The following is a 27,691-nucleotide window of genomic DNA, read 5'->3' as shown; positions in this document are numbered from 1 at the left end:
TCCCAGAAACCAGCCATGGGCCAACCTGGCAAACAGGATTTTCTGTGGATAGAGTATCAGGCCTGCTGTATTAATTATTTTTGGCATAATCTCACATTCAATTGGGATATAGGTAGAAGAGTGTTTAAATAGTTAGGTTTAATCTATGGGATTACAGAAGTTCTACTCCAGGGATTTTAGAGAAACCTTATTTAAAAAGACAATATTTTATTATAATTAGTCTTTTTCCAGCTCGCTTATTTAGGTTTTCTAAATTCCTACGAGTGAGTGAGACCATCGGTATTTTTTTTTTTTCTTTCTGGCTTATTTCACTGAGCATGATCCTTTCCAGCTCCATCCATGTTTCTGCAAATTGCACGAGTTTATCTTTTTTGATTGCTGAGTAATATTCCATTGTGTATATGTACCACATCTTCTTGATCCGGTAGCCTATTTTGGGGCATTTGGTTTGTTTTCATAAAAATCAAAATCAACCAGCAACTATAAACCAGAGAGACACACACTACGGGGCAGAGGGGAAGGGTGGTGGGGGAGAGGGAAGTAGGATCAAAACAAGAGTGGTGGGAATTGTATGGGGACTATAACCAAGATGAAAATACATACATTGTGCAATAATGAAAAATGATGTAAAAATATATAAAATTAAAAAAATTAAAAAGACAATATTTGAGCTGTCTTGAGGTGGTTGTGAGATTTCCTAATATTTGGGAAGAGGAAGGATTTTCCTCCATACACAGGTAACTATATTCATTGCAGGGGGAAAAATATTGAGAAATTCTGTGTGATGGAAATCCAGGGGAGACAGAACAGAATGGTTAGATGGAGAGTAAGAAAAATGTTATAGTTTGTAGAGTAGTAAGGAGCCTTTAGAGGTTTTAGACAGAAGAAAAATGTAAATAAATCTGAAAAGTATTTCTGATAACAGATGGAAAAAGATTGAATAAGGAATTCAAAAGATTGAATAAGGAACTGGTAATGCCAGTTAGAAGGCAAGAGATGAAAAAATGACCGAAGTAAACTATGCTAGGCCTGGAGCTCACAGCAGTGGCCCTCAACAAGGGCCACTAGGGATTACATGACAGATTCAAAATACTCTGATATTCAGGTTCCACGCAAACTCTTTAATATCTCTTCACACACGCTGTACGCTTTATTTTTTGTTACTTTCTTTCTTTGTAATGCTCCTACTCAGATCCTCAAAGTTCACTGCACCGTCAGTTCATTAATGGACATAACAAGGATATAACTATTGGTATAGAATTCCTCTTCTGTTCCACAACAAATTGAAGTACAAGGTCAAATGGCAATCTACCTTAGCCAAATAATTCCATCTATTGTCAAATGAATCTAGCCAGTGAATGTGTTTACAATGAACAATATGAGTTTGTCCCACAGAGGGTTCCAAGTGGTGATTTTGCTTTACTTGTCAAGTCTAGACCAAAGTACTTATCAGAATACAATTGTAGCGTGTCCTAAATACCTGAGATCCATGTATTCACTTCTTGATGATTCAGCTATGATTGTGATTTATCTGTAAGACTCAAAATGAGCTTAAAAACATTTTTAGCATTTATTAGTAAAATGCAAAGTACTTAAATAAAATCATTTGGATAGGATGTAAATATAAATGTATCCACCCAAGCACAGTTTTCTTCTCATTTTTGTTTTATTTTAAATTACCATATTTTTCAGCAGATGATGACACAAAAGAGATTTGCAAGGTTTACAGAGAATACTGTGATACTATACTTTTTTTTAAATATTTATTTATTTATTTGTTTGTTTGTTTGTTTATTTGTTTATTTATTTATTTATACAAGCACTGGGTACAGTCAGAAGCATGGGAGGGTGAGAGAATTCACCAGAGCCAGAGTGGGGAGCAGAGCAAGCAGAAGGACGGAAGTACACTGCTGAGGGGAGCAGCGGGCGGCAGGAGAGGTCTGCGCGCCATGTGGGACCCTCCTCCTCTGGTGGGCGGGGCACAGCCGGGGATTGAACCGGGGCTACAGAGGCAGTGGGCAGCTTCACAACCCAGCGCTCAACCGCTGCGCCACTGGGGAGGCCCCTGTGATAGTATACTTGAGTTAATTATTTTACTCTCACATTAAGTGGACATTATAGTTTCAAATATCTGATATGCAATGACATACCTTCTTCAATCTGCTATTTTAGCTGAACACTATACTTAGGAACATGTTAAGAGCAATTTGTATATTGTAGGTACAGAACTATGTCTTTCAGCTGTCTTTCTTTATACCAAGTGGGAGTCATTATATGTGTTTGATATTTTCATGAGCTATGTGATTAACAACTAGAGAAAAATATGTTGGAGAAAATTATCTTTCAAGGTTTTCTATTGGTGGGTTAATTAACATGCAGTGGACAGAAAACAGATAATCTGTTCAACCTGACTATTCAAAGATCCCTCATGCTGCTTTTGTCTTCATTACAAATGATAAGGGAAAAAAATACATCACATTTACCCCTTTGTAGTGTTTCTGAATGGTTAATTTTGGTAATGGTTTCAATAATAAATATTTTATGATTCAGAAAGCCCATGAAGTCCATCGGTGTAATTTACAATGTAGTAGATGATCAGGCTGTGGTTTGCCAATTTTTCCTCAATCTTTATTTCTGTTAAATATTCATCTTTGACTTGTTTTATTTTCTCCAAGGCCTATTCTGAAGTGAAATCAACATCTAAACTAATTTCATACCTCTATCCTGATGTGTCACATGCTGTTAAATTATGAACATATAGTAGCGTTTCTTCTATGTGCCACTGGGTGCTTTTACTTTTTGTATCATACCAGAGAAAGCAATTTAAATTTAAAATACCCCCCAAAAATTCTCCAAAGTCAGGCCCTAAAGTTCACATATTTTCTCATTAGGAAACCTCTCATGAGGCATGTGTGCATGTGGAGGTTTGTATACCCCAAAATAAAGTTATGGAAATGATTGGAAAATCAATAAAATTTGAGAAGAAAACCCTCTTAGGTCATTTGTTGTATCTTGTTTACTCTCTAAATGCAATTGGAGGAAGCCAGTGATCAAGTGATTGGTTTACAAAGCAAGAATGAAAAAAATCATAAAACTGTTGAAAAATGAAAAGAAAACCAAAATCGAACCATCAGAAATACACAGGTATTTGGGAATTTACCCTCATGAGTGTTGCTCTAAGCATTTGTGCTTATTTTGTATTGTCCAGTTTACCTTCCCCAATAATCCTGCTCAAGGAGCAGCTGTATGTTTGTTTACTACAAAGACAAGAGCTTGACACATTAATCAAAGTCACAAAATTTCAACTTAAGTGGTCTTACAAAGTAAACCGAGGCACATTAAACCTTTCAAGAGTTTATCTCAACAAAATTGATTTGAATCAAGAAATTAAAAACCAAAAGTGTTTAGCAGTGTTCCATGGGAAGGAATCAGAGAAGAAACTTTTATGCAGAAGAGGTAGAAGAGAGCAAAGCAGCTACTTGATTGGCTGTAGCTTAATCTTCACCCTATTCAGAAAAACCTAATTGGCTGTTTGTGATTATTTGGCCTCAGGTTTTGATTTCTTAACCTCAAGACATTTATAGCTTGAGGTTTTGGTTTGCTTGTGTGGGTTACTAAGGTGTCAGAATCACCTCTCTAAAGGCATCCTTGTTTAGTTACCTTAGCAGCGGAGAACATGGAGTTTATCATCCCTGAGTTCTGAAGTTCCTTTTCATTTGTTCTTTAGAGTAGTATGGCAGGAAGGAAGCAAGAAAGGGCACTCAAAAAACCTGAGAATTAGAGTTCCCAGGAAAATGCTCTTTTCATGTTAGTTATTTCATCTACTCCCTGCCCTGCGCCAGGACTGCAAAGGGCTGGTATGATGTTATTGGTCTAAATGGCATCATGGAAAACCTGTAATTTAACTTGGTTATCAATACTTAAAAAGAAAATGGTAATGTTAAACCAAGGAAGGGATAATTAGCACCTATTTTAAAGAAAACAAGTTGCTTTGAAATTCTGTTTTGAAGATTTTAATAAAGACTAAGCATTAGGTATATTTTTCCTGATTTACATGATAGAGGACTGACAAACCTTTCATTGAAGATATTCCTTTAGTAAAATTATTTTTAAAGTCATTTTTATAACTAAATCATCTAATCCATTAACTACATATATTTGTTCCATTCATTTTCTAGATTAATATTCTAATAAGGGTCCTGTATAGATTTTTAATTGTTCCTACTTAATTATTTGTATTCAGATGACCACCACCATGGTAGATGAACATATTGAAAGTTGACCTAAGTGTTATGCTAGGAGGTCTTACCAACTTGTTAGACAACTTCATTGCCTAGTTTTGTTGTAAGCTACCTCATATATTTTTGGTAAGGAGTCAGGGAGTGTGTGTGTGTGTGTGTGTGTGTGTGTATAAAGCAAATAATTTTTTTTATGTAGCTTTACCTAGAATCATAGGTCTTAGAGCCTGACATCTCCTCAGGAAAAACTATCTGCTTTTGCAGGTGATATTTTCATTCCTATTTAAAATATAGGGTAACTAAAATGCAATAAGTTTTGTAAATTATTTTAGAGCCATATCAAGCATATCCAAGAATGATTTCCAGATGAGGTCATGTACATAGTTTCTTCCATTACTGAGTTCTTCCTATTCTTATCATTCTTGCTCCAAACTGACTGTCCACAATTAATTCAGTCATTTATTTACTCAGTCAGTCAACAAACATTTATGATCACTATTCGTGGTAGAGAATAGAGTGTCAAAAAAGAAACATTTTATATAGTGAAAATGACAATACTCATTAACCATGCTTACTAGATATTTACTATATGGAGGGACAGAAGACCATGATCAACCCTTTACGTGTATAATTTTTTCAACCCTACAATAATTCGATGAATTCATAGAATTCATGTACTATAATTTTCTGCTTATTAGGTTTCTCTCTGAATTTCTTGGCCGCTTCCATCATAGTTCTTTTAAGCCATAATATGAGCTCTTGGAAAGGTCTAGATTGAAGACTGCAGTAGTGTTTCTAGGTTGTATTCATTAAGGCACTAGGCAGTGGGAGATCTTTTTAAGTTCATGGTAAACACCTGAATTTTGTCTAGAAGAATTATTGCAACTTTCTGAAAGGGAGATATTTTAGACCATTTTCACTGGCCAGTATGGGTAGCCCTAACTAGTTGTCTGAAATAGCTGATGTAAGAATATTATTAACTGCATTAAATACACTTTGATTTTTTAATGTTCTTGCATTGAAGGGAACATCACAACTATAATCAAATCATTGGCTCTCTTAGCCCTTTTTGAACCCATATCCTGCCAGTTATAAATACTGTCAATTCATATCTTTTAGTAATAGTTGCATAGAAGAGGGATGTTCTTCTTGATCAGAAACTGAATTTCCCGTATATGTGGTATACCTTCCCCTGCTGACCTACTGAAATGAAAGACTAGGAGTAATGATTAAATCTAATTTTCCCTCCTGTAGTAGCAGGATGAGCTGGGTCAGCAAGGCCAGTCCCTGCAGATGGCTTTAAAATACCTCTGTGATTTGATCTTTTTGCCTTCCCATCCATTTCTCTAAGTGCCTATCACTGTCATCCTTTACTGCCCTGACAAGATTCCAAGGTGAGAACAGCATAAATGAACAAGAGCATTTGTGATGCCTCCTGAGGTGTTGCTTATTAAATGAGGTAGGCAATGAACCAAATCTGACTTGTGAGCTGGAAGGTAGATTAGCACATTTACACAAAGATCATTCCATTTATTATTTAACCTGTTTAGATTGTTGTCTCTTTGCTGTCCATGACAACTCATGTGAAATGACTGTAAGAACACAGTTAATAATGTCTGACTTTTATTTTCATATATGCTGAACATTATTTGGTTTCATTTCTTTGTTTGTATTGGAGCATGTTTTCTCAGAACAACTAGAGAATGTTTATGAAGTGCGTGTGGAAGGCAGGGAGGGAAGGAAATAAAAATGCATTGCTTTAGGGGCGTGCATCTGTTTTAGGGATTCTGCAGGATCTAAGCTTTAACCATTGTCACAACTTGTGGTGTGCCCTCAAATTGCATTCTACTTAGAGATGTTCATACTAATTCAAAATAGTAGAGTTAAACATATTTCATTGTTTTGAGTTAGTTTCTGTTTAATGACTAGCAGAATTTTATTTTCTGCTTTGTAGATAGAATACATGTGTTTTATAGCTAGCAGAAACTCACCATTTTTATTCTATTTTTAAACAGATTGGCGATATCAAGTTGCTCACATCTTCCCTCAAACAGAAGAGGAAGTGGAAGTAGACACATATGCTTTCAGCCACCGGTGGAAAAGGAACTCAGATTCTCTTAAGGCAGTCGACACAAACCGAGCAAGCATGGGTCAAGACTCCCCAGAGCCTCGAGGCTTCACAGACCTATTGGATGATGGGCAGGACAACACCACCCAGATTGAGGTAGTTAAGTCACCTGGGTAATTGAAATGGAATAATGAATGCAATTCTACTAAGGTGCCCAGCTTCAACATACACATATAAATAAGCTTTCCTTTCAGCTCACTCTAGAGCTTTGGGACATTTTTACAAAGATCAATTCATTAATAAATCATTTGTTAATATTCAGTAATTCAGTTATAAATAATAACTATACTAATAAAATAATATAATTACTTTATCTAAATAATTTAATCACTCATGAATTAATTTACTCATGAAATAGGCAAATATGGATTTGGTGTGATGATGACAGGAAGGGGACATGGAAATGAATACAATATAGCACCTGCCTGCAAAATCTATTGTTTAAGAGGGTCTAACTGCCATAGTCAAATGATCTCCTGCCACGTTGATATGTATAAAAATGTAGACATCGGTGTAAAAAATAACAACAGTAAAAAACACAACAAAGCAAAAACAGACAATTATAAATCAGAGATATCCTGCAGGGGAGATGGAGGGAGAGGGAGCAGAGGGAGGGAGGGGGGAGCACAGGGGACTGAGGTGATGGTGCACGGGTGCATTGGTGAAGGAAACTCTATGGGGACTTCACCTGAGGGGGCGGGGGGAAGCAAATATTATTTAAAAATGAACAATGATGTAAAAAAATGAAAAAACATATTTAAAAATGCAGAGAGACTATATATAGTCTGGCATGGATGAGAGAATGATCGACCTGGCTTGCGATTGGAGGTCACGCAGTTGTCACAGAGGCTTTACCCAGGAGCGGGCACTTAGGAAGGGGCATGAGAGAGTTGAGAGGAGTTCACGCTGTTGGAAACCTGTCAGTGGTAAGAGAGGAGATGACTGGAAGAGAGAACTGCATTCACAATTCCTGAGCCGAGCCACAGAAGGGCATGGTATGCTGAAGTGTCTTAGAAGATCACCAACCATCCCAGCTTTCCTGGGACCGAGGGGTTTCCTGGGGTGTGGGAACTATCAGTGCTAAAAGGTAGAAGTTCTATAACTGCAATTAATTTTTTGTTATGTTTGGAGCCAGGAAGTGGAAGGAGGTTAGTAGGAGATGTGTTTGATCAGTACGCAAGTTAGCTTCTAGCAAATTTTACATAGTTTTTTGGGTCTCCCAGAGGCCTCAAGTTGGTATTACATTGGCTAAGTTTCCATAGTCCTTAGCATTGAAATTCATGGAATATGATCTTGTTAGTACAGAATATAATAGAAACAAACTTGTAAATTATATGGAAATAAGAGAAAATCACCCAAGTGAGAACAAAGGCTATTTATTTAGTTTTGCTCTACCAAAGGAGTTATTTACCATCACTTATTTTTGGCAGAGACTCAGAAGCAGGAGGAGAGTGGAAAAGTTGTTCAGTTAAAAAGAGATGGCTTTAGGAGTGCTATGACTGGAGTTTATTGGCACGGAGATGGTGGATTTGGGCTACTTAGATGCAGAACATCTTATGTCATTGTTTTAGGGTGCATATTTGGCTTTCTGTGGTTGGTCCTGTTTATGACACAGGGACAAAAGTAGGGGAGCTATAAATTATTACTCAAGTTCTACCCATTCTAGGCTGATTGCTGTCAAGGTTGTGCTTTGACTGCCTAGTCAGGATGCTGTGGAAGTTGGGATTAATTGCCATCTATGGTCTGGCCATTTTTCTTTTTTTTTTTTTCTTTTTTTAAAGATTTATATATTTATACAAGAAGTGGGGTACAGGCCAGATGCATAGGAGGGTGAGAGTATTCACCAGAGACAGAGTGGGGAGCAGAACAGGCAGACTGAGGAAATACACTGCTGAGGGGAGCAGTGGGCGAGACAGGAGAGGTCTGCTACGTCATGTGGGAATCTCCCTAGCCAGCCAGGATGGAACCTGCGCTGCAGAGGCTGCAGACAGCCTCACAGTACAACGCTCAACTGCCTGCACCACCAGGGATGTCCTGGCCATTTCTCTTATGTATATTCTCTCTCAATCTGAAGTTTTAGTCCCTACATTTTCTCAGGTGACAGACTTATAATTTGTAAGCACCAGACAGTACAATCCCTGAAATATTCATTACCTGGGACAAAATATCAACTCCATGAAGCAGATTCTAACAGTCCTGTAAATGGTAAAGGGCATCATTTTGTTCCCTCATAGCCGAATCTTCAGAAAATCTGAAACACAGGTCATTGGAATTCTGTGTGTGTGATAAGCTTAGCAATATTCAAAATCCTTCTGTTTCCTTAGCTATTGTATTCTCCAGCCAGCCCCCTTCACAGGCAACTTGGAATGAGCCAGGAGCAGAAGTCAGAATGTCTGTAAGAGTCTATTCTGACTCCTGCAGAGTGCCTGATATTTTGGCCAAAAATTGTTGTTATAGCAACTCTTAGTATCATAATTCTTCCCTGAACCACTCTTTGCCTAGGGTGCTACACAAGGAAAAGTAAGCTGAACAGAAGCAGAGGTGTTTACTTTCTGCCCAGAACTAGTACCCTACTGATATTGCAAGGGGACAACAGATTCCTAGAATTCTGTGTTCTCTATGCAGGATTTGAAATTTTTCTAATCTCTTGAAAAATAAAAAATCCACTTGCTCAGAGATGTAAACAACACTCCTCTAAATACAATCCCAGCGGCCTCCATGGTGGTGCAAGGGGTTAAGCACTGCACTATGAAGCAATCTGAAGCATCTGTAGCACGAGTTCTATCCCAGGCCCACCAGGGAGCAACCCACATAGCGCAGCAGACCTCTCCTGACTCACCCACTGCTCCCCTCAGCAGTGTATTTCACTCAGTCTGCCTGTTCTGTTCCCCAATCTGTCTCTGGTGAATCTTCTCACCCCCCACCCTGCATCTCTGGCCTGTACCCTAGCTGTTATATGCATAAATAAATAAATCTTTAAAAAAATAATAAATACAACCCCAGTTGTCATTACAGCCATGATATTGTTTTTCAGGCATTTTTTCTCTTCTATGCCTTAACAGAGGGAGAACACATAATATCAATTGTGCTGAATCAGTAAAGAGGAGTAAGGGTGGGCTGGGAGCGATTTGCTATGTGCTGATTGGTCCTGATGTCTGCCAGGTACAGCCTGCATATCATCTTTTTTTTTTTTTAATAAATTTTATTTTTATTTTCCCCATACAATTGCAACCCCCTTATTTTGACCCCAATCCCTCCCTTCCCTGACCCTCACCATCCATAGAGTGTCTCTGGTTCATAGTTGTTTGTTGATTTTGATTTTCACATTCTTAGAGTTATTCATTTTCCTGGTCCCTTATTTAGATTTTCTAGATTCCTACTATGAGTGAGACCATCCGGTATTTTTCTTTTTCTTTCTGGCTTATTTCGCTGAGCATGATCCCTTCCAGTGCCATCCATGTTGCTACAAATTACATGTGTTTATTTTTTTTGAATGCTGAGTAATATTCCATGGTGTATATGTACCACATCTTCTTGATCCAGTCATCTATTTTTGGGCATTTGTGTTGTTTCCAAAGCTTAGCTATTGTAAATAGTGCTGCTATAAACATAGGGATGCAGGTGCTCTGTGGAATTGATGTTTCTGTGTCCTTTGGGTAAATACCTAGGAGTGGAATTGCTGGATCATATGGAAGCTCTATGTTTAGTAGGTCAAGACATCTCCACACAGCTCTCCATAGTGCAGTTTGCACTCCCACCAACAGTGCAGGAGAGTTCCTTTTTCTCCACATCCTCGCCAACATTTGTTGTTGCTAGTTTGTTTGTTTTTTTAATGTGCCATTCTCACTGGTGTAAGATGGTATCTCATGGTAGTTTTGATTTGCATTTCCCTGATTACAAGTGATGTTGAACATTTTTTCATATGCCTGTTGGCCATTTGCATTTCCTCTTCAGAGAAGTTTCTTTTTAGCTCTTCTGCCCATTTTTTGACAGGATTATTTTCTTTGTTTGTGTTGAGTCTCATCAGCTCTTTGCAGATTTTTGTCATCAGTCTTTTATCATTAGTGTTGTGTGCAAAAATGTTCTCCCAGTCAGTGGGGTTTCTCTTTGTTTTTGCTATTGTCTCCTTTGCTGTGCAGAAGCTCTTTAATTTGATGTAGTCCCAGCTGTTGATCTTTACCTTCACTATCACTGCTTTGGGTGATGTGTCTGTAAAGATGTCTTTGATGTGCATATCACATAGTGTTTCGCCTATATTTCTTCTATGTATTTTATGGTTTCGGGTCTTATGTCTAGTTCTTTAATCCATTTTGAGTTGGTTTTTGTGTATGGTGTGAGGTAGTGGTCAAGCTTCATTCTTTTGCATGTAGCGACCCAGTTTACCCAGCACCATTTATTGAACAAACTTTCTTTGCTCCAATGCATAGTCTTTTCTACTTTGTCAAAGATTAGTTGACCATAAATCTGTGGGTTTATTTCTGGATTTTCTATTCAATTCCATTGGTCTGTGTGTCTGCTGTTGTTCTAATACCATGCAGTTTTGATGATTATGGCTTTGTAGTATAGTTTGAAGTCTGGGAGTGTGATGCCTCCATTCCCTTCTTTTTTTTTTTTTTTTTTTTTCAGGAGAGCTTTGGCTATTCAGGGTTTTTGGTGATTCCATATGAATTTCATCAATAATTGTTCCATTTCTTTGAAGAATATGACATTGAAATTTTTATTGGAATAGCATTTAATCTGTATATTGCTTTTGGTAGGATGGCCATTTTAATAATGTTTATTCTTCCAATCCATGAGCAAGGGATGTCTTTCCATTTCTTTGTGTCTTCTTCTATTTCTTTTAACAGTGTTTTATAGTTTTCTTTGTATAGGTCCTTTACCTCTTTTGTTAGATTTATTCCCAAGTATTTGATTTTTTTTGTTTCGATAATAAAAGGGATTTTTTTTTAATTTCTTCTTCAGATTTATTGTTTGTGTATAGGAAGTCTACTGACTTTTGTGTGTTGATTTTGTATTCTGCCACTTTACTGAACTGATTGATGAGCTGAATTAATTTTTCTGTGGAGTTTTTGGGGTTCTCTATGTATATTATCATATCATCTGCAAATAGTGATAGTTTGACATCTTCTTTTCCTATTTGGATTCCTTGTATGTCTTTCTCTTGTCTTATTGCTCTGGCCAGGACTTCCAGTATTATATTGAAAAGCAGTGGTGAGAGTGGACATCCTTGTCTTGTCCCAGATCTTAATGGAAATGCTTTCAGCTTTTCGCCATTGACAATGATACTGGCTGTTGACTTGTCATAGATGGCCTTTATGATGTTGAGGTATGTTCCTTGTATCCCAAAAATTTCAAGGGCTTTTATCATGAATGGGTGTTGCACTATGTTGAAAGCTTTCTCAGCATCTACTGATATTATCATATGGTTTTTATATTTCTTTTTGTTGATGTGTTGGATAACGTTGATTGATTTTTGGATGTTGAACCATCCTTGTGTCCCTGGAATGAATCCTACTTTGTCGGGGTGTATTATCTTATGGATACTTTGTTGGATTATGATATCTAAAATTTTATTGAGGATTTTTGCATCAGTGTTCATTAGGGAGATTGGCCTGTAGTTTTCTTTTTTTGTGTTGTCCTTGTTCGGTTTTGGTATTAGTGTAATGTTGGCTTCATAGAACGTGTTTGCTATTATCCCTTCCTTCTCAATTTTTTGGAAGAGTTTGTGAAGGCTAGGCACTAATTCATTTCTGAATGTTTGGTAGAATTCATTTGTAAATCCATCAGGTCCTGGGCTTTTGTTTTTGGGGAGGTTTTTGATTACCATTTCAATTTCGCTGCTTGTAATTGGTCTGTTTAGGTTGTTCTATTTCTTCTTTTTCTAGCTTTGTAGGAATTCTTTTCTTTTCTTTTCTTTTTCTAGAATTGTAGGAATTTGTCCATCTCCTCTAGATTGTTGAACTTGTTTCCATATAACTGTTCATAGTAGTTACTGATTATTCTTTTGAATTCTGCTGTGTCCGTTGTGATTTCTCCTCTTTCATTGATGATCCTGTTTATTTGTGCTTTCTCCCTTTTTTCCTTTGTGAGCCTGGCTAGGGGTTTGTCTATTTTATTGATTTTTTCGAAGAACCAGCTCTTGGTTTCCTTGATCTTTTGGATTGTTTTTTTTAGTTTAAATTTCATTTATTTCTGCTTTGGTTTTTATTATTTCTTTTCTTCTACTGGTTTTGGGGTTTTTTTGTTGTTCTTTTTCTAGATCTTTGAGCTTTGAGATTAGGTTGTTTCTTTGAGTTCTTTCTTGCTTCTTGATATGAGCCTCTATTGCTATATATATTCCTCTTATTACTGCTTTTGCTGCATCCCACACATTTAGGAAATTGGTGTCCTCCTTGTCATTCATTTCAAAGATTTTTTTAAATTTCTTCTTTGATGTCCTCATTAGTCCAGTGGTCTTCGAGTAGTGTGGTTTTCAATCTCCATGAGGTAGGAGAGTTCCTTACCTTCTTTCTATGGTTTATTTCTAGTTTGATGCCTTCATGGTCAGAAAAGATGGTTGGTATGATTTCAATCTTGGTGTATCTGTTGATGTTTGTCTTGTGTCCCAGTATGTGATCGATCCTGGAGAATGATCCGTGCGCTTGAGAAAAATGTGTACTCCATTATTTTGGGGTTTGGTGTTCTATAGATGTCTGTTAAGCCCAAGCACTCTAGATCCTTATTTAGAGTTTTAGTGTCTTTACTTATTTTTTGTCTCCTTGATCTATCCATTGTTGATAGTGGTGTGTTGAAGTCTCCCACTATGTATGTGTTTTCTCTGATGTCTGTTTTCAGAGATGACAATAGTTGTATGATATATTTTGGTGCTCCTTCGTTGGGTGAATATATGCTAATGAGTGTTATTTCTTCTTGAAGTATTGTCCCCTTGAACATAATGTAGTGACGGTTGGGGTCTCTTTTTATCTTTTTGAGTTTGAAATCTGTTTTATCTGATATAAATATAGCTGTTCCTTCTTTCTTTTTTGGTCCATTTGCTTGTAGGATTGTTTTCCATCCTTTAACTTTGAATTGATTTTTATCTTTTGTAGCTAAATGTGTTTCCTGGAGACAGCAAAAGTTTGGGTTTTGTTTCTTAATCCAGCCTGCGACTCTGTGTCTTTTTTTTTGAAGAGTTTAGTCCATTTACATTTAGAGTTAATATTGATAATGTCAGCATCTGTATTTGCCATTGTGTTTGTATTTCCTTTGATTTTATTTATTCTTTTAATAACCTTTTTTTTGGCCTTCTTTCATTGTTTTTCATCCCTCTGAGGTTCTGGCTTTAGGACTCCTTGTATTTTTTTTTGGAGTGGGGGTTTAGTCGTAATGAAATTCCAGAGTTTCTGTTTGTCTGGGACGGTCCTTATTCTTTCTTCATAGAGGAAGGAGAGCTTTGTGGGATAGAGTATTCTTGATTGGCATCTGTTTTCTTTGAGTCTGTTGACTATGTCCCTCCACTCTCTCCTTGCCCGTAGTGTTTCTTCGGAGAAGTCTGATGTCAGCCTGATTGGTTTTCCTTTGAATGTTATCTGTTTCTTCCCTCTTGTCAGCTTCATTATTTTTCCCTTGTCCTGGATTCTTGGGAGCTTTACTATTATGTGTCTTGCTGTATTTTTCCTTTCGTCGTGGAAGTTTGGTGTTCTTCTTGCTTCTTGTATATCAATTTTCAGCTCCTTCTTCACGTTTGGGAAGTTGTCTTCAGTTATCTCCTTGAATATTTTCTCTGTTCCAACATCTCTCTCCTCTCCTTCTGGTATTCCTATAACTCTTATATTTCCTTTCCTCATGGAGTCAGATAGTTCCCGAAGTCTTCCTTCGGTCTTTTTCCTTCGTACTTCTCTTTCCTTTTCTGTTTTGTTTCTTTTTATTTCTGTGTCTTTAAGAGTACTTATTCGTTCTTCCATTTCATCTATTCTGCTTTCATTGCTTTTCCCAGAGTTCTTTAGTGCCTCCATTAATTCTTTGAGCTCCTGCATTTCTTTTACTTCCCTTTTTAGGGACTCAATTTCATTCTTCTGATCATTGATTATTTTCCCCTTATCATTGTTTTCCTTTATGACTTCTGTCAGTTTTTTAATCATGGCAATTTTAAAATCTCTTTCTGGAAGGCACAGTAGTTCTTCCAAGTTACTGTCGTTGCAGTCTGATAGGTGGTTTTCTTTTTATGGTGTGCTTTTTTCCTGAGGTGTTGCTAGGTTGCGTGTGGTTCTTCTACTCCCTACTGTCTGTTTTCTAATTTGCCGTATGCATTGTGACACTATGTTGTTGGGACTGGCCGGCATCTTGGGTGAACTTCTCCGCTCTCCTCTGGTTCCTCTGGGAGCCATCTCTGGCTCCTCCGGGATCCTTCTGCTGGTTTCAGGCAGTCTTTACTGAAGAAATGTCCCTGTTCTAAAATGGCGATGCGGGACGCACTCCCTGTGTGCCAGGTCTGCCCCAACGGTGGGTTCCCGCTCCCCCTATGGGCTCAGACTGCAGGCCCAAAGGGGCATGGCATGGGCAAACTTCCCAGCTCACATCTGGCTCCTCAGGGAGCCTTCTGCTGGTTTCAGGCAGTCTTTACTGAAGAAATGTCCCTGTTCTAAAATGGCGATGCGGGACGCACTCCCTGTGTGCCCGGTCTGCCCCAACGGTGGGTTCCCGCTCCCCCTATGGGCTCAGACTGCAGGCCCAAAGGGGCATGGCATGTGCAAACTTCCCAGCTCACATCTGGCTCCTTAGGGAGCCTTCTGCTGGTTTCAGGCTGTCTTTACTGGAGAAATGTCCCTGTTCTAAAATGGCGATGCAGGACGCACTCCCTGCGTGCCCAGTCTGCCCCACAGTGGGTTCCCACTTCCCCTCTGGGCTGAGACTGCAGGCCAGAAGGGGCCTGGTGTGGGCATACTTCCCAGCTCACCTCTTGTTCCTCCAGGAGATTTCTGCTGATCTCAGGCAGTCTTTACTGAAGAAATGTCCCTGTTCTGAAATGGCGATGCAGGACGCACTCCCTGCATGCCTGGTCTGCCCCGGCGGTGGGTCCCCACTTCCAGCCTGCATATCATCTTCCTTAGTCATTGTCAGCCTATTGTGGTTTGTGCTCCCAGATTCAGTAATATCAGTGGCATTTACAAAAGGACAATTTCAGGTGTAGGTTTAGTGTTTTTCCTAAGGTCTCCCATTAATGAATAAAGCTGCTGATCTTCAAACTCAGGCCTGCCCCAGTCCCAAGATTGATCCTTTCTGCTTGACTTTGTTTCCTCTAAAATAGGAAAAAACAAATGACACTTTGATTATGTAATAATCCTGGGCGGTGGAAGCACTGGAATATAGGTAATCAAAGTAATTTTGGGGTTTTAACCTGGTTGGAGGGAGACATGTTTTAAAGTAGATTTGCACAGGACTGTTCTTATTCTGAGAGCTGATTTTGATGGGGTTGTGGGATTGCTGGAGATCACTGGGGATCTGTAACCCCATAGGTCACTCCTTGGCATCCCCATTAACTTTTGGAAAGGAAAACCTACAATAACTCTCTGCAGAGTTTATCAGGTCCTTGAATTAGTATCTTTGAACACTCTCTTATCTCTTTTGGGAAAAACACATTTCACCTGATTGAGTTAAACAAGAAAAGGAAAGAAAGGTAGCAAATGTTTCTAGATTGACTACACTGTGCTGGACCTTGTGACAAAATCTTTATCTTTTAGAAAAAAGCATTTTGATTTATAATGCCTAATATACTCATTGGACGTGAAAGAGTATGTGTGCTTTTTTCTTTTAGAAGCTTTCAGAGTTGGTGTCAAGAAACAGAATTATTTGCTTGAAAGCCCTGACTGTCTTGTGGTCGTTAAAATATTTGAATTCCCAGTGAGACTAAAATCATGGGCATTTTTGTGCACGTTCTCCTCGACATCTGCTCTTGTCTAGACTTCATTGCCCTCTTTCACTAAACAAAGACAACACAAAACAGCATATTTAATCTTTGGTCACAGACTCATTCAGAAATTAACAATAGCCTTTATTGTCTTCATGTGGTGATAGTATTTTTTCTGGCTCAGCACAAGGACAGATAATGGAGGGATTGTAAATTTCAATATCCCAGTTAAAGAATTCTTGCAGTTGAAGTTCCTTGCCATTGTCATTGTTTTCTTTTTTTTTAAGATATTTATTTTTATACAAAAACTGGGGTACAGGCCAGATGTGCGGGAGGGTGAGAGGATTCACCGGAGACAGGGCAGGGAACAGAACAGGCAGACTGATGAAATACACTGCTGAGGGGAGCTGCAGACGAGGCAGGAGAGGTCTGCTTCACCATATGGGATTCTTGCCATCTGGCCAGGATTGAACCAGCACCGCAGAGGCTGCAGACAGCTTCACAGTGCGTCACTCAACCTCCTGCACCACCAGGGAGGACCGTCATTGTTTTTTTTTTTTTTTTTTTTAATATCATTTCCATGAAGATATAAAGATGTTTTGAAACCAGTTGTATTTCTTCTTGTGTACACAGGTACTCAAGTTAGTAAATGTCGCTTTTGATCTGAATGTTGATTTATATGAGTTCTTTATTGTAGTATTTCTTCTTCTCATGTGCACATGAAGCACTTAGCCCAGTGAGAAGAAAAATACCTACATCTGATAGTAGGTATAAAAAGGGAGATGTTATAAATCAGTCTCTTCATGCCACTTTTTGTACTTGTTTGGAGAATACAGAGATTTCCAGGACTTTCAGGTAAGGTTGAATTTCATTTTTGACTCAGCCTTGTTTGCACAACCTTCAGTGGCCCCAGAACACCAGCAAGAACGAGTAGCACATGTACCCTTGCCATGCTGCATGCTTCTGGTTTCTGGCATGCAGCTCTGTGACATCCCTGTGTCTAATGGAATGATGAGGACCTTAGCAGTGTTTTCTGAGAATCACTGATATTTATAAACCTCGGTTTCACACACCTATTCCTGTATAGTAATGTTGGTGGCTTTTCATTATTCATTTTAAATTCCTTATTAACACATTGAAACCAATATGTGGTTTTACCACTTATTCACTTGCAGCATTTAGAGTATCATTTTCTCTCTTGGTTTAATGAAAGTGTTTTTGAAAAAGATTGCCAAGTCTGACTCTTTTGGGGGTCTTCAATTAAAAGCACCTGGGTGACTTGTGAAAAGATTTTATAACTAGGTCTATGGATTGAGTAAGGGTAGCTTCATAATTCAAATTGACTCAGTCATTGTAAGCTAGAGTGATGCCTCTGAGGTGATGCAGATATGGGTATACCATAGGCCACACTGAGTTGCAAGTACTTAGATCACAAAGTAGATTTAGCTAATGGCTTTGAGGATACAAATTTTCAGAAAAACCTTAAATTCAATTATCTACAAACAACATGTCTCATGGATTTCTAATTCTGGTACTAAATAAGAAACTGCAGTCATATTCAGCAAATTGCCATATCAGCTATGTTCATATTAAAACTCCTATCTAAGGAAGGGACAATAGAGAATGATCGGCAAATATGTGTGATGATATAGCTAAAAACTAGGAATCAGTCATTCTGCTAAACATCTGTGTAATAACTCTCTTTGATCTGTGACATACATTACTTGTTATGTCTGTACCTTATTTTTATGAATTTCACATGTTTCTTTAAAAGTTAGTAATTGTTAATTGCACACTAGACTATGGTGTATGTTCTAATGCAGTCTATAAATTTTATTGTGGTCTATAAATAGGTAATCTATTTGAAAAGAAAGAAATCACTGGCAAATACTTCATGGAAAGGAGAGTATGCTTGCTTTGATTATTATTTTACAGGGAAAAAGGGAACTCCCATAATATCCCATGTGGGCAGAATCTCTAGTCTAAGATTTAAGTACAAAGGAGAAACCAGAATATTCTTAGATAATGAGAACCCTATGTCTTGTATGTCTGAAGTCTAAATAAGCTTTTTCAATTTCAGAGATCTGACAATAACAATAATACACATACACACACTCATATGGTGGTAATAGGACATATAATCCTATTTAACAGAAATGAGTAATGAAAATTTTCAGTGTTATTGTGCTGATTCTATTCTTAGGCTGCTATTCTGCTCAGTAAATTGAAGATAAAACCTATATATGAGGGGCCTCCCCGGTGGCACAGTGGGTTGAGTGCCACACTATGAAGCTGTCTGCAGCCTCTGCAGTGCGGGTTTGATTCCCAGTCTGCCAGGGAGATTCCCACATGTTGTGGCAGACCTCTCCTATCTCTCCCACTGCTCCCCTCAGCAGTGTATTTCGTTAGTCTGCCTGTTCTGTTCCCCACTCTGTCCCTGGTGAATTCTCTCACCTTCCTGCACCTCTGGCCTGTACCCCAGCTCTTGTATAAAAATAAATAAATCTAAAAAAAAAACAACAAAAACAAAACCTATATATGAGAAAAATGTGATAATACAGATCTGTAACAATTTTCAAAAGAAAGAAAAGTCCCACCTGATACTGAATAGCTGTTACTATATTTAATATGAATGTGAATTTCTGGTGTAGGTTTTTTGTAAGCTAACATTTCCATGTTAGGGGATTTTAAATAGAAAACTATGTAAAGGGAACACTAAGATTAATCCTAAAGAAGCACATGTGTGAGTCAAGTGAACTGAAATTTCCCAATTGTATGTAGGTGTCAGATTGGCTTCCACAAAAGATGAGAAAGCCAGCACTGTACAGGTACACTGTTGAAAAGAAAGAGAAATGCCACCTAACTTAATCAGTACCCAGAGGTGTGATTTTGTAGAGACCCAGGATTAATGTCGGGACATGGTGTCATTGAACCAAATCATCAAGAGAGTATTAGAAGGTATTCCTAAACAGAGTTTTGTATGCATGACCAGGAACAAACTTTAAACTTACTATTATACTATGTGCCTTAGTCCATTCTGACTACTATACCAAAAATACCATAGATTAGGTGGTTTAAACAAAAGACATTTATTTCTCACAGTTCAGGAAACTGGGACCTTCAAGATCAAAATGCTGGCAGAGCCCACTTCTTGGTTCACAGAGGCCTGTCTGCATGTTGTGTCCTCATATGGCAAAAAGAACTAAAAAGCTCTCTGGGTTTCTTTCATAAGGGCACTCATCCCATTCATGTGGGCTCCTTCCTCATCAATAATCACCTTCCAGCCTCCTAATACCAACAATTTGGAGGTTAGGATTTAACCCTTGAATGAGGATCAAGGCGAGGAAGGACCACAAACATTCAATCCATAACACTATGCTAAAGTGTTTGGGATTTATCAGCAAGGTACTTGAAATCACTGAAAGATTTTACATAGAGAAAGATAAGTTGACATTCCTAAAATATTGCAATGGGAGCTGAGTGGAAACTGAGTCTGAAAACAGAAAATTAAGAGGGTGGAGAATGAATTGGATTTTTGTAAGAATTATTGCTAGGTGAAATGAGATAGTAGTTAAGGGAAAGGTTGTGGAGGAGCGTATGAACTTCAGAAATATTTGAACTTCTAGTCATTAACGTAACATGAATCACTCTGACCAAGTTTTGCCCAACTTTCTGGTGCTCGCTTGACTAAGGGTTATTTATAGATCCTTCTCATTGCCTTCTGAGTGGCATGCTACAACCTGACAGCACCTAGCTAACATGGGTTGAGGATTGGCCTCATTCTTTCCACTGTATTGCCTTTACCTGACAACAAACTCTTTATCAGTTTCTTCTGGTTTTGCAATTGGCAAAATCATGTAGTTTTAAATTTCTTATTCAATCCCATTCATTTTCTTTTAGAATATTAAGGAGGACTTTTACTTTTTGAAGGAGAAAATGCACTGAAAATAGTAAACCAGGCAGAACTTAACTGCAATTATTGCTCATCCTCTAAAAAGATAATGAGGATTAAAATAGAGTATCATATATCTTGCTCAATTATAGATTATTATTAGCTTAGCATGTCAGTTCTTTATTGAAACAAAAAGGAAAAAAGATCCCTAACTGTCTTTCACAGAGTTCCTTAAAGAATAACTGAATTATCTTTATGATGCTTCACTGTTAACTAACAGGGCTTACTTATAGAAATGACATAAAAATAGTCTTTGGAATGATACATACAGGTTGGAGATAATTAAGTATGTTAGTGATATAATCAGAACAAAAATTGTTTCAGAATGAATTATCTTGCATTCTCCATGCACAAAGAAATATATTTTCCTTCCCTACCCTGATTCTGAGATTAATTATAAGGATATTACACTGAGCTTTCCTACCTCAGTTTCTTAACTAATCCTGACAACCCTGTTACAGCTCTGCCTCTCTTTTTATTATCTACTGACAGTAAGAACATAAGAAATCCAGGTAAATGTTATTCAGTTGAATTTTTGTCATTGTACTATCTTATTTTCTTTGCTCAGACAAACTCACACAACAGGGCAGTTAAAATATAAATTTATGAAAATTATTATTTTCAAAATCAAAGATTATAATATAGCTTAGTGTCATAGGTCTAGATCTTCATCTAATTGATATTTTTTAAATCATTCTAAAAAGACTGGTTTATTCTTTTGGTCATCCAGAAGGTATCTGGTCTTTGTATATTTGAACTAAGTGTTTGAGGTGATGGAGTAAGCGGCTATTAAAAATGATCTGGAACTAAAGAACAGAAAAGCTTTTGGAATCCCCTTTCCTCTGCCATGTCACAGAAAGATATCCCATCTTGGGACAGTGCTCCAGGCAGGAATGTAGCATGAGAGGGTATTGTACAGGAGAAATAAATGTTAAAAAGAGCCAGTTGCTAAGCAGTCCAGGATTAATTAACAGCAGTTGAGAAAGTGCTAGAAAAATGTCACCTCCAAGCATGTGAGTTGGGGTTTTAAGATCCCAAGGAATGTTAAATTTGGGCTCAGTGGATCTCCTTCAGGGCAAATAACCCATAACTTCAATTATGTGGTTGTCAGGTGGCAAGGAGGGGTGAGGGATGGGGTCATTCATTAGACCAATGTCATTGTATGTTAATAGATTATTCCTTAAGGTCCAATTCTTTTTTTTGTTTGTTTGTTTGTTTATTTGTTTTTTTTTCAGACTCATAAAGGAAATAATAAAATGATTGTAGGTAGAGGACTAAAGAGTCAGAATTGGCACAGGCATGGGGATAGCATGACTTTTTACCAATATATATGGGATAATATTGGAGCTATTCAGTGATAAAATAGATAGGTCTCTATAAGCAGTGATGTGCTGTAATTTTATGTGGCATCAAGAGGTTTCTCTGGGCCTTTGTCAAAGGCATCACATGTGTCTTAGCTAAGTATTGTTACTTGAATGAAATGCTATTAGGTCTATAAATATAAGGGACATTTAAAATTTTCTGATTATTTAAACTTAGCAAATGAAAAAATGTATTTCTATTTTTAACAAGGATGTGTAGTATACTTTGCTAAGTGTTGGGAAATTTTACATCGCTTTATATTTCTGAAGCACTTCAAGGTAGATAAAGATCTCTATAACAAACATGCTCATATATATTCATATGCATTGTTTTAACATTTGTCTTGAGAAAATTTGCGAATGTGCCACTTTATACTCTACTAAGGAAAACATCAAATATCCAAAGGTCTATGTAAGAAGAGGTGGTATCATGGAAAATAAGAGATTGCCTTAATTTTCTTTTTGGGAATCCCTGAAAGAAACCTTTCTTTTCTTGTCTCAGCAATACATAGATGTCGAATCTGTCTAGAAAGAAGAGAAGAATTGAACTTTGCAGCACTTGGAAACAGTTGTTTTGAGCTATTTTATATATATGGTATTTCAAGCCCGAGCTATTAAATTGAATAGTAGTTTCGAATTCATGACACTGAATTGACTCAACGGACTAAATGCTGCTGAAATTATTTCTCTTTCACAAATGATCTCTAGCTCTTTTGTAAACTTCATACATTTACACAATTTGTAATTTAAAGAGCAGAGCTACAGAAAACACTAACATTTACCTTTAAACAGTATCTCAGTGTCTATCTGTGAATCATTAGTCTACCTGAATTATTTTAGATTCATAGCGCTGTGCTGATCCCACTTGTGGCCAAAGGAATTTAAAAGAAAAACTTTTGAAGTGAATTGAATTTCTGTTTATTTGAAAAATGTTCACTTCTTTACGGTACCTCTTTTAAGGAAATCTTTTAATTACTTCCAGAGCTAAAAATATATGCTACTATAATAGAATTTTCAACCTAAAAATAATGCTGCTTAACATTTTAGGGTTTCATTAATTCTAGTCTGGACAGTTTTATAATTTCAAAGATGAATTCAATCATTTGTGATTTTTAGTTTTTTTCTCTAAGAAAATTTTAGGTCATAGTATTATCTGGTTGTCCTAGGTTATAGTGTCTTTCATAGGTAAAATGTCATGTTCTGAAAGTTCTTACAAGGAACACTAGCAAACCTTCCCAGGCACATAAGAAATGATTTATCCATTAGAAATAACATTATAAAATGATCTTTATGCTCACAAACCACACATAAACAGTCATTTTTCACTTTCTTAGATACCAATTTTACAAAAGAATGACTTGTCTTCTTTGTCCATTGAATGAACAGATATTACTTTATAATTTTTACAAGTGAACAGGATTAATCTTCACCATAAGTGCTATATTCAAATGGGGAACATGCAATTCAAAGAGTGTAAGAAAAACAGTTTTATGAATAATTATAGAATTATGCCAGACCAAGATAATAAATACTCATTAAAATTTTTTCTCATATTGCCTATAGAATCCAGTAATAGCAAAATTATCTCCTGAAAGGGAAAAATCTTTTAAAACAATTTTTTGTATATTTATTATTCCTCAAAAACTGTGGAAAGTAATATTTTCCTAAAGAAACCTCAAGAAATAAAATATTCAGTATATTCAAATTCTTATTCTTCCCTTCTGTCAACCATCCACACAGTGTGATTGTTTTCAAAGAAGACTTGCGAAAGCAGCTACAATTCAGTTACATATTGTTCCACAAAAAAACTGGAAACCAAAATCACTTTTGCCTCCATGGCCAAAATGTTACTTTGCTTCATTGAATAATAGGTTTACCAAGGTGTGAGTTGACTTAGAATGTATTTGACATGCTTTGTTAAGGCTGTTTTGTTGCCGAACAATCATAACTGACACTTCAAGCATTACTTTTGTTTTGTTTCACTTTGTGAAGGTATAACATGACAAGGTAATATAATCTGTACATAATCACAGTAATTTGCATACAAGGACAAATTTAAAAAAACTGCATTGTTTTAAAGATTTATTTATTTATGCATACAAGAACTGGTGTACAGGCCAGAGGTGTGGAGGGTGAGAGGATTCACCAGAGACAGAGTGGGGAGCAGGACAGGCAGACTGACTGAAATACACTGCTGAGGGGAGCGAGGGAGAGTTAGGAGAGGTCTGCTGTGCCATGTGGGTAGCTCCCTGGCCGGGGAGCAAACTCGTGCTGCTTTAGCCTCAGAGAGCTTCATAGGTTGCATCTTAACCCGCTGCACTACCAGGGAGGCCCCCAAAAAACCTGCATTGTTATCTCCTTAAGAAAAAATACATGAACATTTTCAAAGGGAACTTTTTTTTTTTTTTTTTTTTTTTTTTAGCTGATGATCTCTTGTGAATGCAAATTGAAATAAAGGGCAACTGTCCATGAGACTGTTCTTCCTGCTTTTCTATTGACTTTTTAAATGTTGATAATAAAGTACCTAGGAAGAGGAGATGAGTTCTAGCTTGAAATCTTTGCTGAAAAACAAAGAAAGGAGTGAGTTGACAGCATGGAATCAGAATTCAGGACAAACATTAATTTTCTCACATTGTTCCTTTTTATTCTAGCAGTGCATTTTACCAATGAGCTTCCATCTGCTCCACAGCCACTGTGCCAATACACCCTTGTCTTCTTTTGAACTGCAGTTGTAAAATTGAAACCGAATAGCTTGACATTATAGGTAGTTGTTTTAATCCTTATAATGTGGACAAGTTGCTACATACTAGGGGTTTTTTCAAAACCAATAAATAGGATTTTTTATCATTTTACTTTTTTAAAGATTTATTTATATATGCATATAAGAACTGGGATACAAGCCAGAGGTTTGGGGGGTGAGAGGATTTACCAGTGAGAGTGGGAAACAAAACAGGCAGATTGACTGAAATATACTGCTGAGGGGAGCAGTGGGTGAGACAGGAGAGGTCTGCTGCACCATGTGGGTCACCTCCCTGGATGGGGATCAAACTCATGCTGCAGTGGCTGCTGATAGCTTCATAGTGAAGAAACCTAAAGAAACCTAACCCCTTGTGCAACCAGGGAGGACCAAATTTTTGTAATTTGAAGTGATTGTGTGCACATCTCTGCAAGTTTATGCATATATGTGATGTGTGTCTGTATGTGCACACCACACATATGTACAGCATTCCTTATCTGTGTAAATAAAATTATTTCTATGGGGAAAAATATAAATGATATCTTAAATAGCACATCTATCTCACACTTAGTTTACAGTTGAATGGAGTGTCTTATTTCCCTGAGTAATATAATCAGCATGTTTTTCTCATTGAGATGAAATAAAACCATAACTGCTACATGCAGGATGGGCCAAATCTTCCTTTTGCCTCAGTGACTGCTTTGATCTTTAAATATGCCCTTTGGTTGGTTGCTCTGGAAGATAAGCAGGAGACACAATGAAAAGAATCAAGGCATAATGGATTTTTTTTTTTTTTTTAGTAATAGGGATCAGTGATTATGAAAACTGGGAAGGAGATATAATGTTGGGCTCAAGATGATGGAGCAGCTCCAGTAAGTTCTCTAGTGCTCTCTCACCTCATTGCACCCCCTTCAGTGCAATGTGCACAACCCCATGGGTCTGTTTCAATCATTATGGTCTCATTTTCTCAGTGGCAAATTAGGTATCTCAGCCAAGAATTTCTCTTGACAAAAAACTCATATGCTATAACAGTTTGAATAGTCTGAAGCCATTTTGCATGTCTCATTGCTGTATACCCATGAGAGAAATACTCTTCTTGAATAAATGAAGGGCCTCTCTATTTAAAGCAGGGTTTGGCAAACTGAGCTGTAGGTATCACTCTAAACCATAGAGAAATTAAATGACCAGGCTATTTCAAAAGACAAAACCAGCCTCCCTGGTGACTCAATGGGTTAAGATGCAACCTATGAAGCTGTTTGCGGCCTCTGCAGCACGCGTTCAATCCCTGTCCAGCCGGGGAGCTACCCACATGTCTTGGCAGACCTCTCCTGACTTGCCCGCTGCTCCCCTCAGCAGTGTACTTTGGTCAATCTGCCTGTTCTGTTCCCCACTCTGTCTCTGATGAATTCTCTCACCCCCCCCCCCACCTCTGGCCTGTACCCCAGCTCTTGTATGCATAAGTAAATAAATCTTAAAAAAAAAAGACAAAACCTAGGAAAATCTAGCTAAGCTGGCAAACTCCGTGAAGAATGAAGTAATGCCACATATTTTCTGGATGTTCATAAAGCATCCATTGATTTGCAGCAATGCTACTGAATGCTAGGAAGAATAGTATTTAACCGAGGGTGAGACTTAAAACCTAGAAAGGATAGACAGATTTTACTTCCTTTTAAACCCAGAAAACCAAGACTCAGTTGTGGCTTGGACTGGATGTAAAATAAAATGTGTCAAGACCTACAACTAGATTACCCACAGAATCCTGATATTTTTCTTGGCCCTTTCTATATTAACATGAGTAGAGAAATGGCGTATCCAATTACAATTTGTCTACCGGGATTCATTGTACAGCTGCAAATATTTTTTTTCACACTCAAATAATCTGAGTTCCATTCTTTACTGCAAAAGAAGAAATGAAAACTGAAGGAAAGCAAGGTGGTGACAGAGGTGCAGTGGAAGTGTTTATCCCATGGCTGTGATAGAGAAGCCCTCTTCCCAGGTAGCAGGAACAGTGACAGGTCTTGGTGCTTAACTGAAAACCACCTTGCCATCCACTGTAGTCCCCCATCAACAGGTGCTGATTGAACCTCCTGCTACAATTTCTCCCCCACATCACATACAAGGTAGTACTGAGAGTCAACAGCATTAATATTAGCAACCTTTCTCCTTGCAACTTCCTGGAGCAAAGCAAAGTGAGCCAGCAGCAGTTCGCAAAGGCAAGGGTGTGCATGCAGGAGAAATACCCTCTTAGTGATGTCCTGCTGCTGCAGCTTCTGCTCTTACTTCAAGTCATCTTGCTTCTTCTATGGCTGTTTTACTTTCTGCTTCCTCTCAGACAACCAGAAGTACAAATGCTGCAACAATACATATGGCTGGAGAGAGCCAGAAAACAGAGAAGCCCCTTACTGATATCTGTTCATGCCTGTGATGAAAGAAAACCCAAAGCAACTGCTGTGAATCTTTAACTACCAGCCGAGTGCTGGCCAGGCTTAGCTAGCTGGCCGTAGGCATCATAGTGCTTCTGGACAGCCAGGACCATTGGACAACTAGGGAGAAAAGAGGGGCTAAGACTCATGCAGACGCTGGATCCTTCCAAGGTCACATGCCCACTTACTTCTTAGGGAATCTCCTGAGAAGCCACAGGCTTCCTTGAGTAGAGTAATCCATGTTTTAACTTCTGCAGGGAATCAAGAGAGACCTGTTTCCAGGTTTCACTCTGATGTGATCAATCTGGAATTTCTCTTTCCATTTTTTTGATGGATTATGTATCTGCCCACTTCTAACATGAAGTAACTCAATCCAATTTTTTTTGAATGGTTGTACTAACCACTATTTTGTATTGCTTGCTCTCTTTTGTTTCACATAGACTTCTTCCAAACAGAATTCCATATAGCAGAATGGGTTTCCACTTCCTAAGGTACTAACACATTCCAAATGTGTTTCCCTGAGATTTCACTAAAATTGCCTTAAGGAAGCCCTCAGGGTCATGCAGGTAATATTCCAGGTGTTTAAGTAAGAAAGAAAACCCAGCAGCATGTGTGGCATAATTTATTGCAAGGGGCTTTCTTCCTGGATAGAGGAAACCAGTGGGACCTGGGAACTGTGACAGACCAGAAAAGGAATACCTGACCTGATGAGGTAGCTGCTACCCACCTGAGGCAAACATGGGTCCAGCTGCCAGAATTTTTAATTTCTTAAGAGAGAGCCAAACACTCAAATATTGGTTATTTTAGTTTATTCTTAAGCATATATGGGTCAGAACGATGATGGCAAAATAGAATATAGGATCATCTTATTTTAGCAGCTGCTACTGCTAATATGCATCCAATAGATGACATATAGCATTCTTTTTTTGTTACATCTACTAAGGTAACATTGTTTTACAAAACTGT

At 37.8% G+C, this 27,691-nt stretch overlaps 1 protein-coding gene across 3 annotated transcripts in view; it reads left to right on the top strand.

Annotated features, from left to right (window-relative positions):
* PLXDC2 (plexin domain containing 2) overlaps positions 1 to 27,691 on the top strand; it is a gene marked incomplete at both ends in the record, with an annotated part of 380,548 nt that overhangs the window by 161,319 nt on the left and 191,538 nt on the right. For all 3 annotated transcript variants that reach the window (XM_084254370.1, XM_084254369.1, XM_084254368.1), the window contains one exon: positions 6,254 to 6,462. In XM_084254370.1, the coding sequence (XP_084110496.1) occupies positions 6,254 to 6,462 (209 nt within the window). The remainder of the gene's footprint in view (positions 1 to 6,253; positions 6,463 to 27,691) is intronic.

Source organism: Talpa europaea, assembly GCF_964194135.1.
Source record: "Talpa europaea genome assembly, chromosome: 14".
Lineage (NCBI taxonomy): Eukaryota > Metazoa > Chordata > Mammalia > Eulipotyphla > Talpidae > Talpa > Talpa europaea.
The sequence above is the reverse complement of the archived record's forward strand: the minus strand, read 5'-3'. Positions and strand labels throughout refer to the sequence as shown.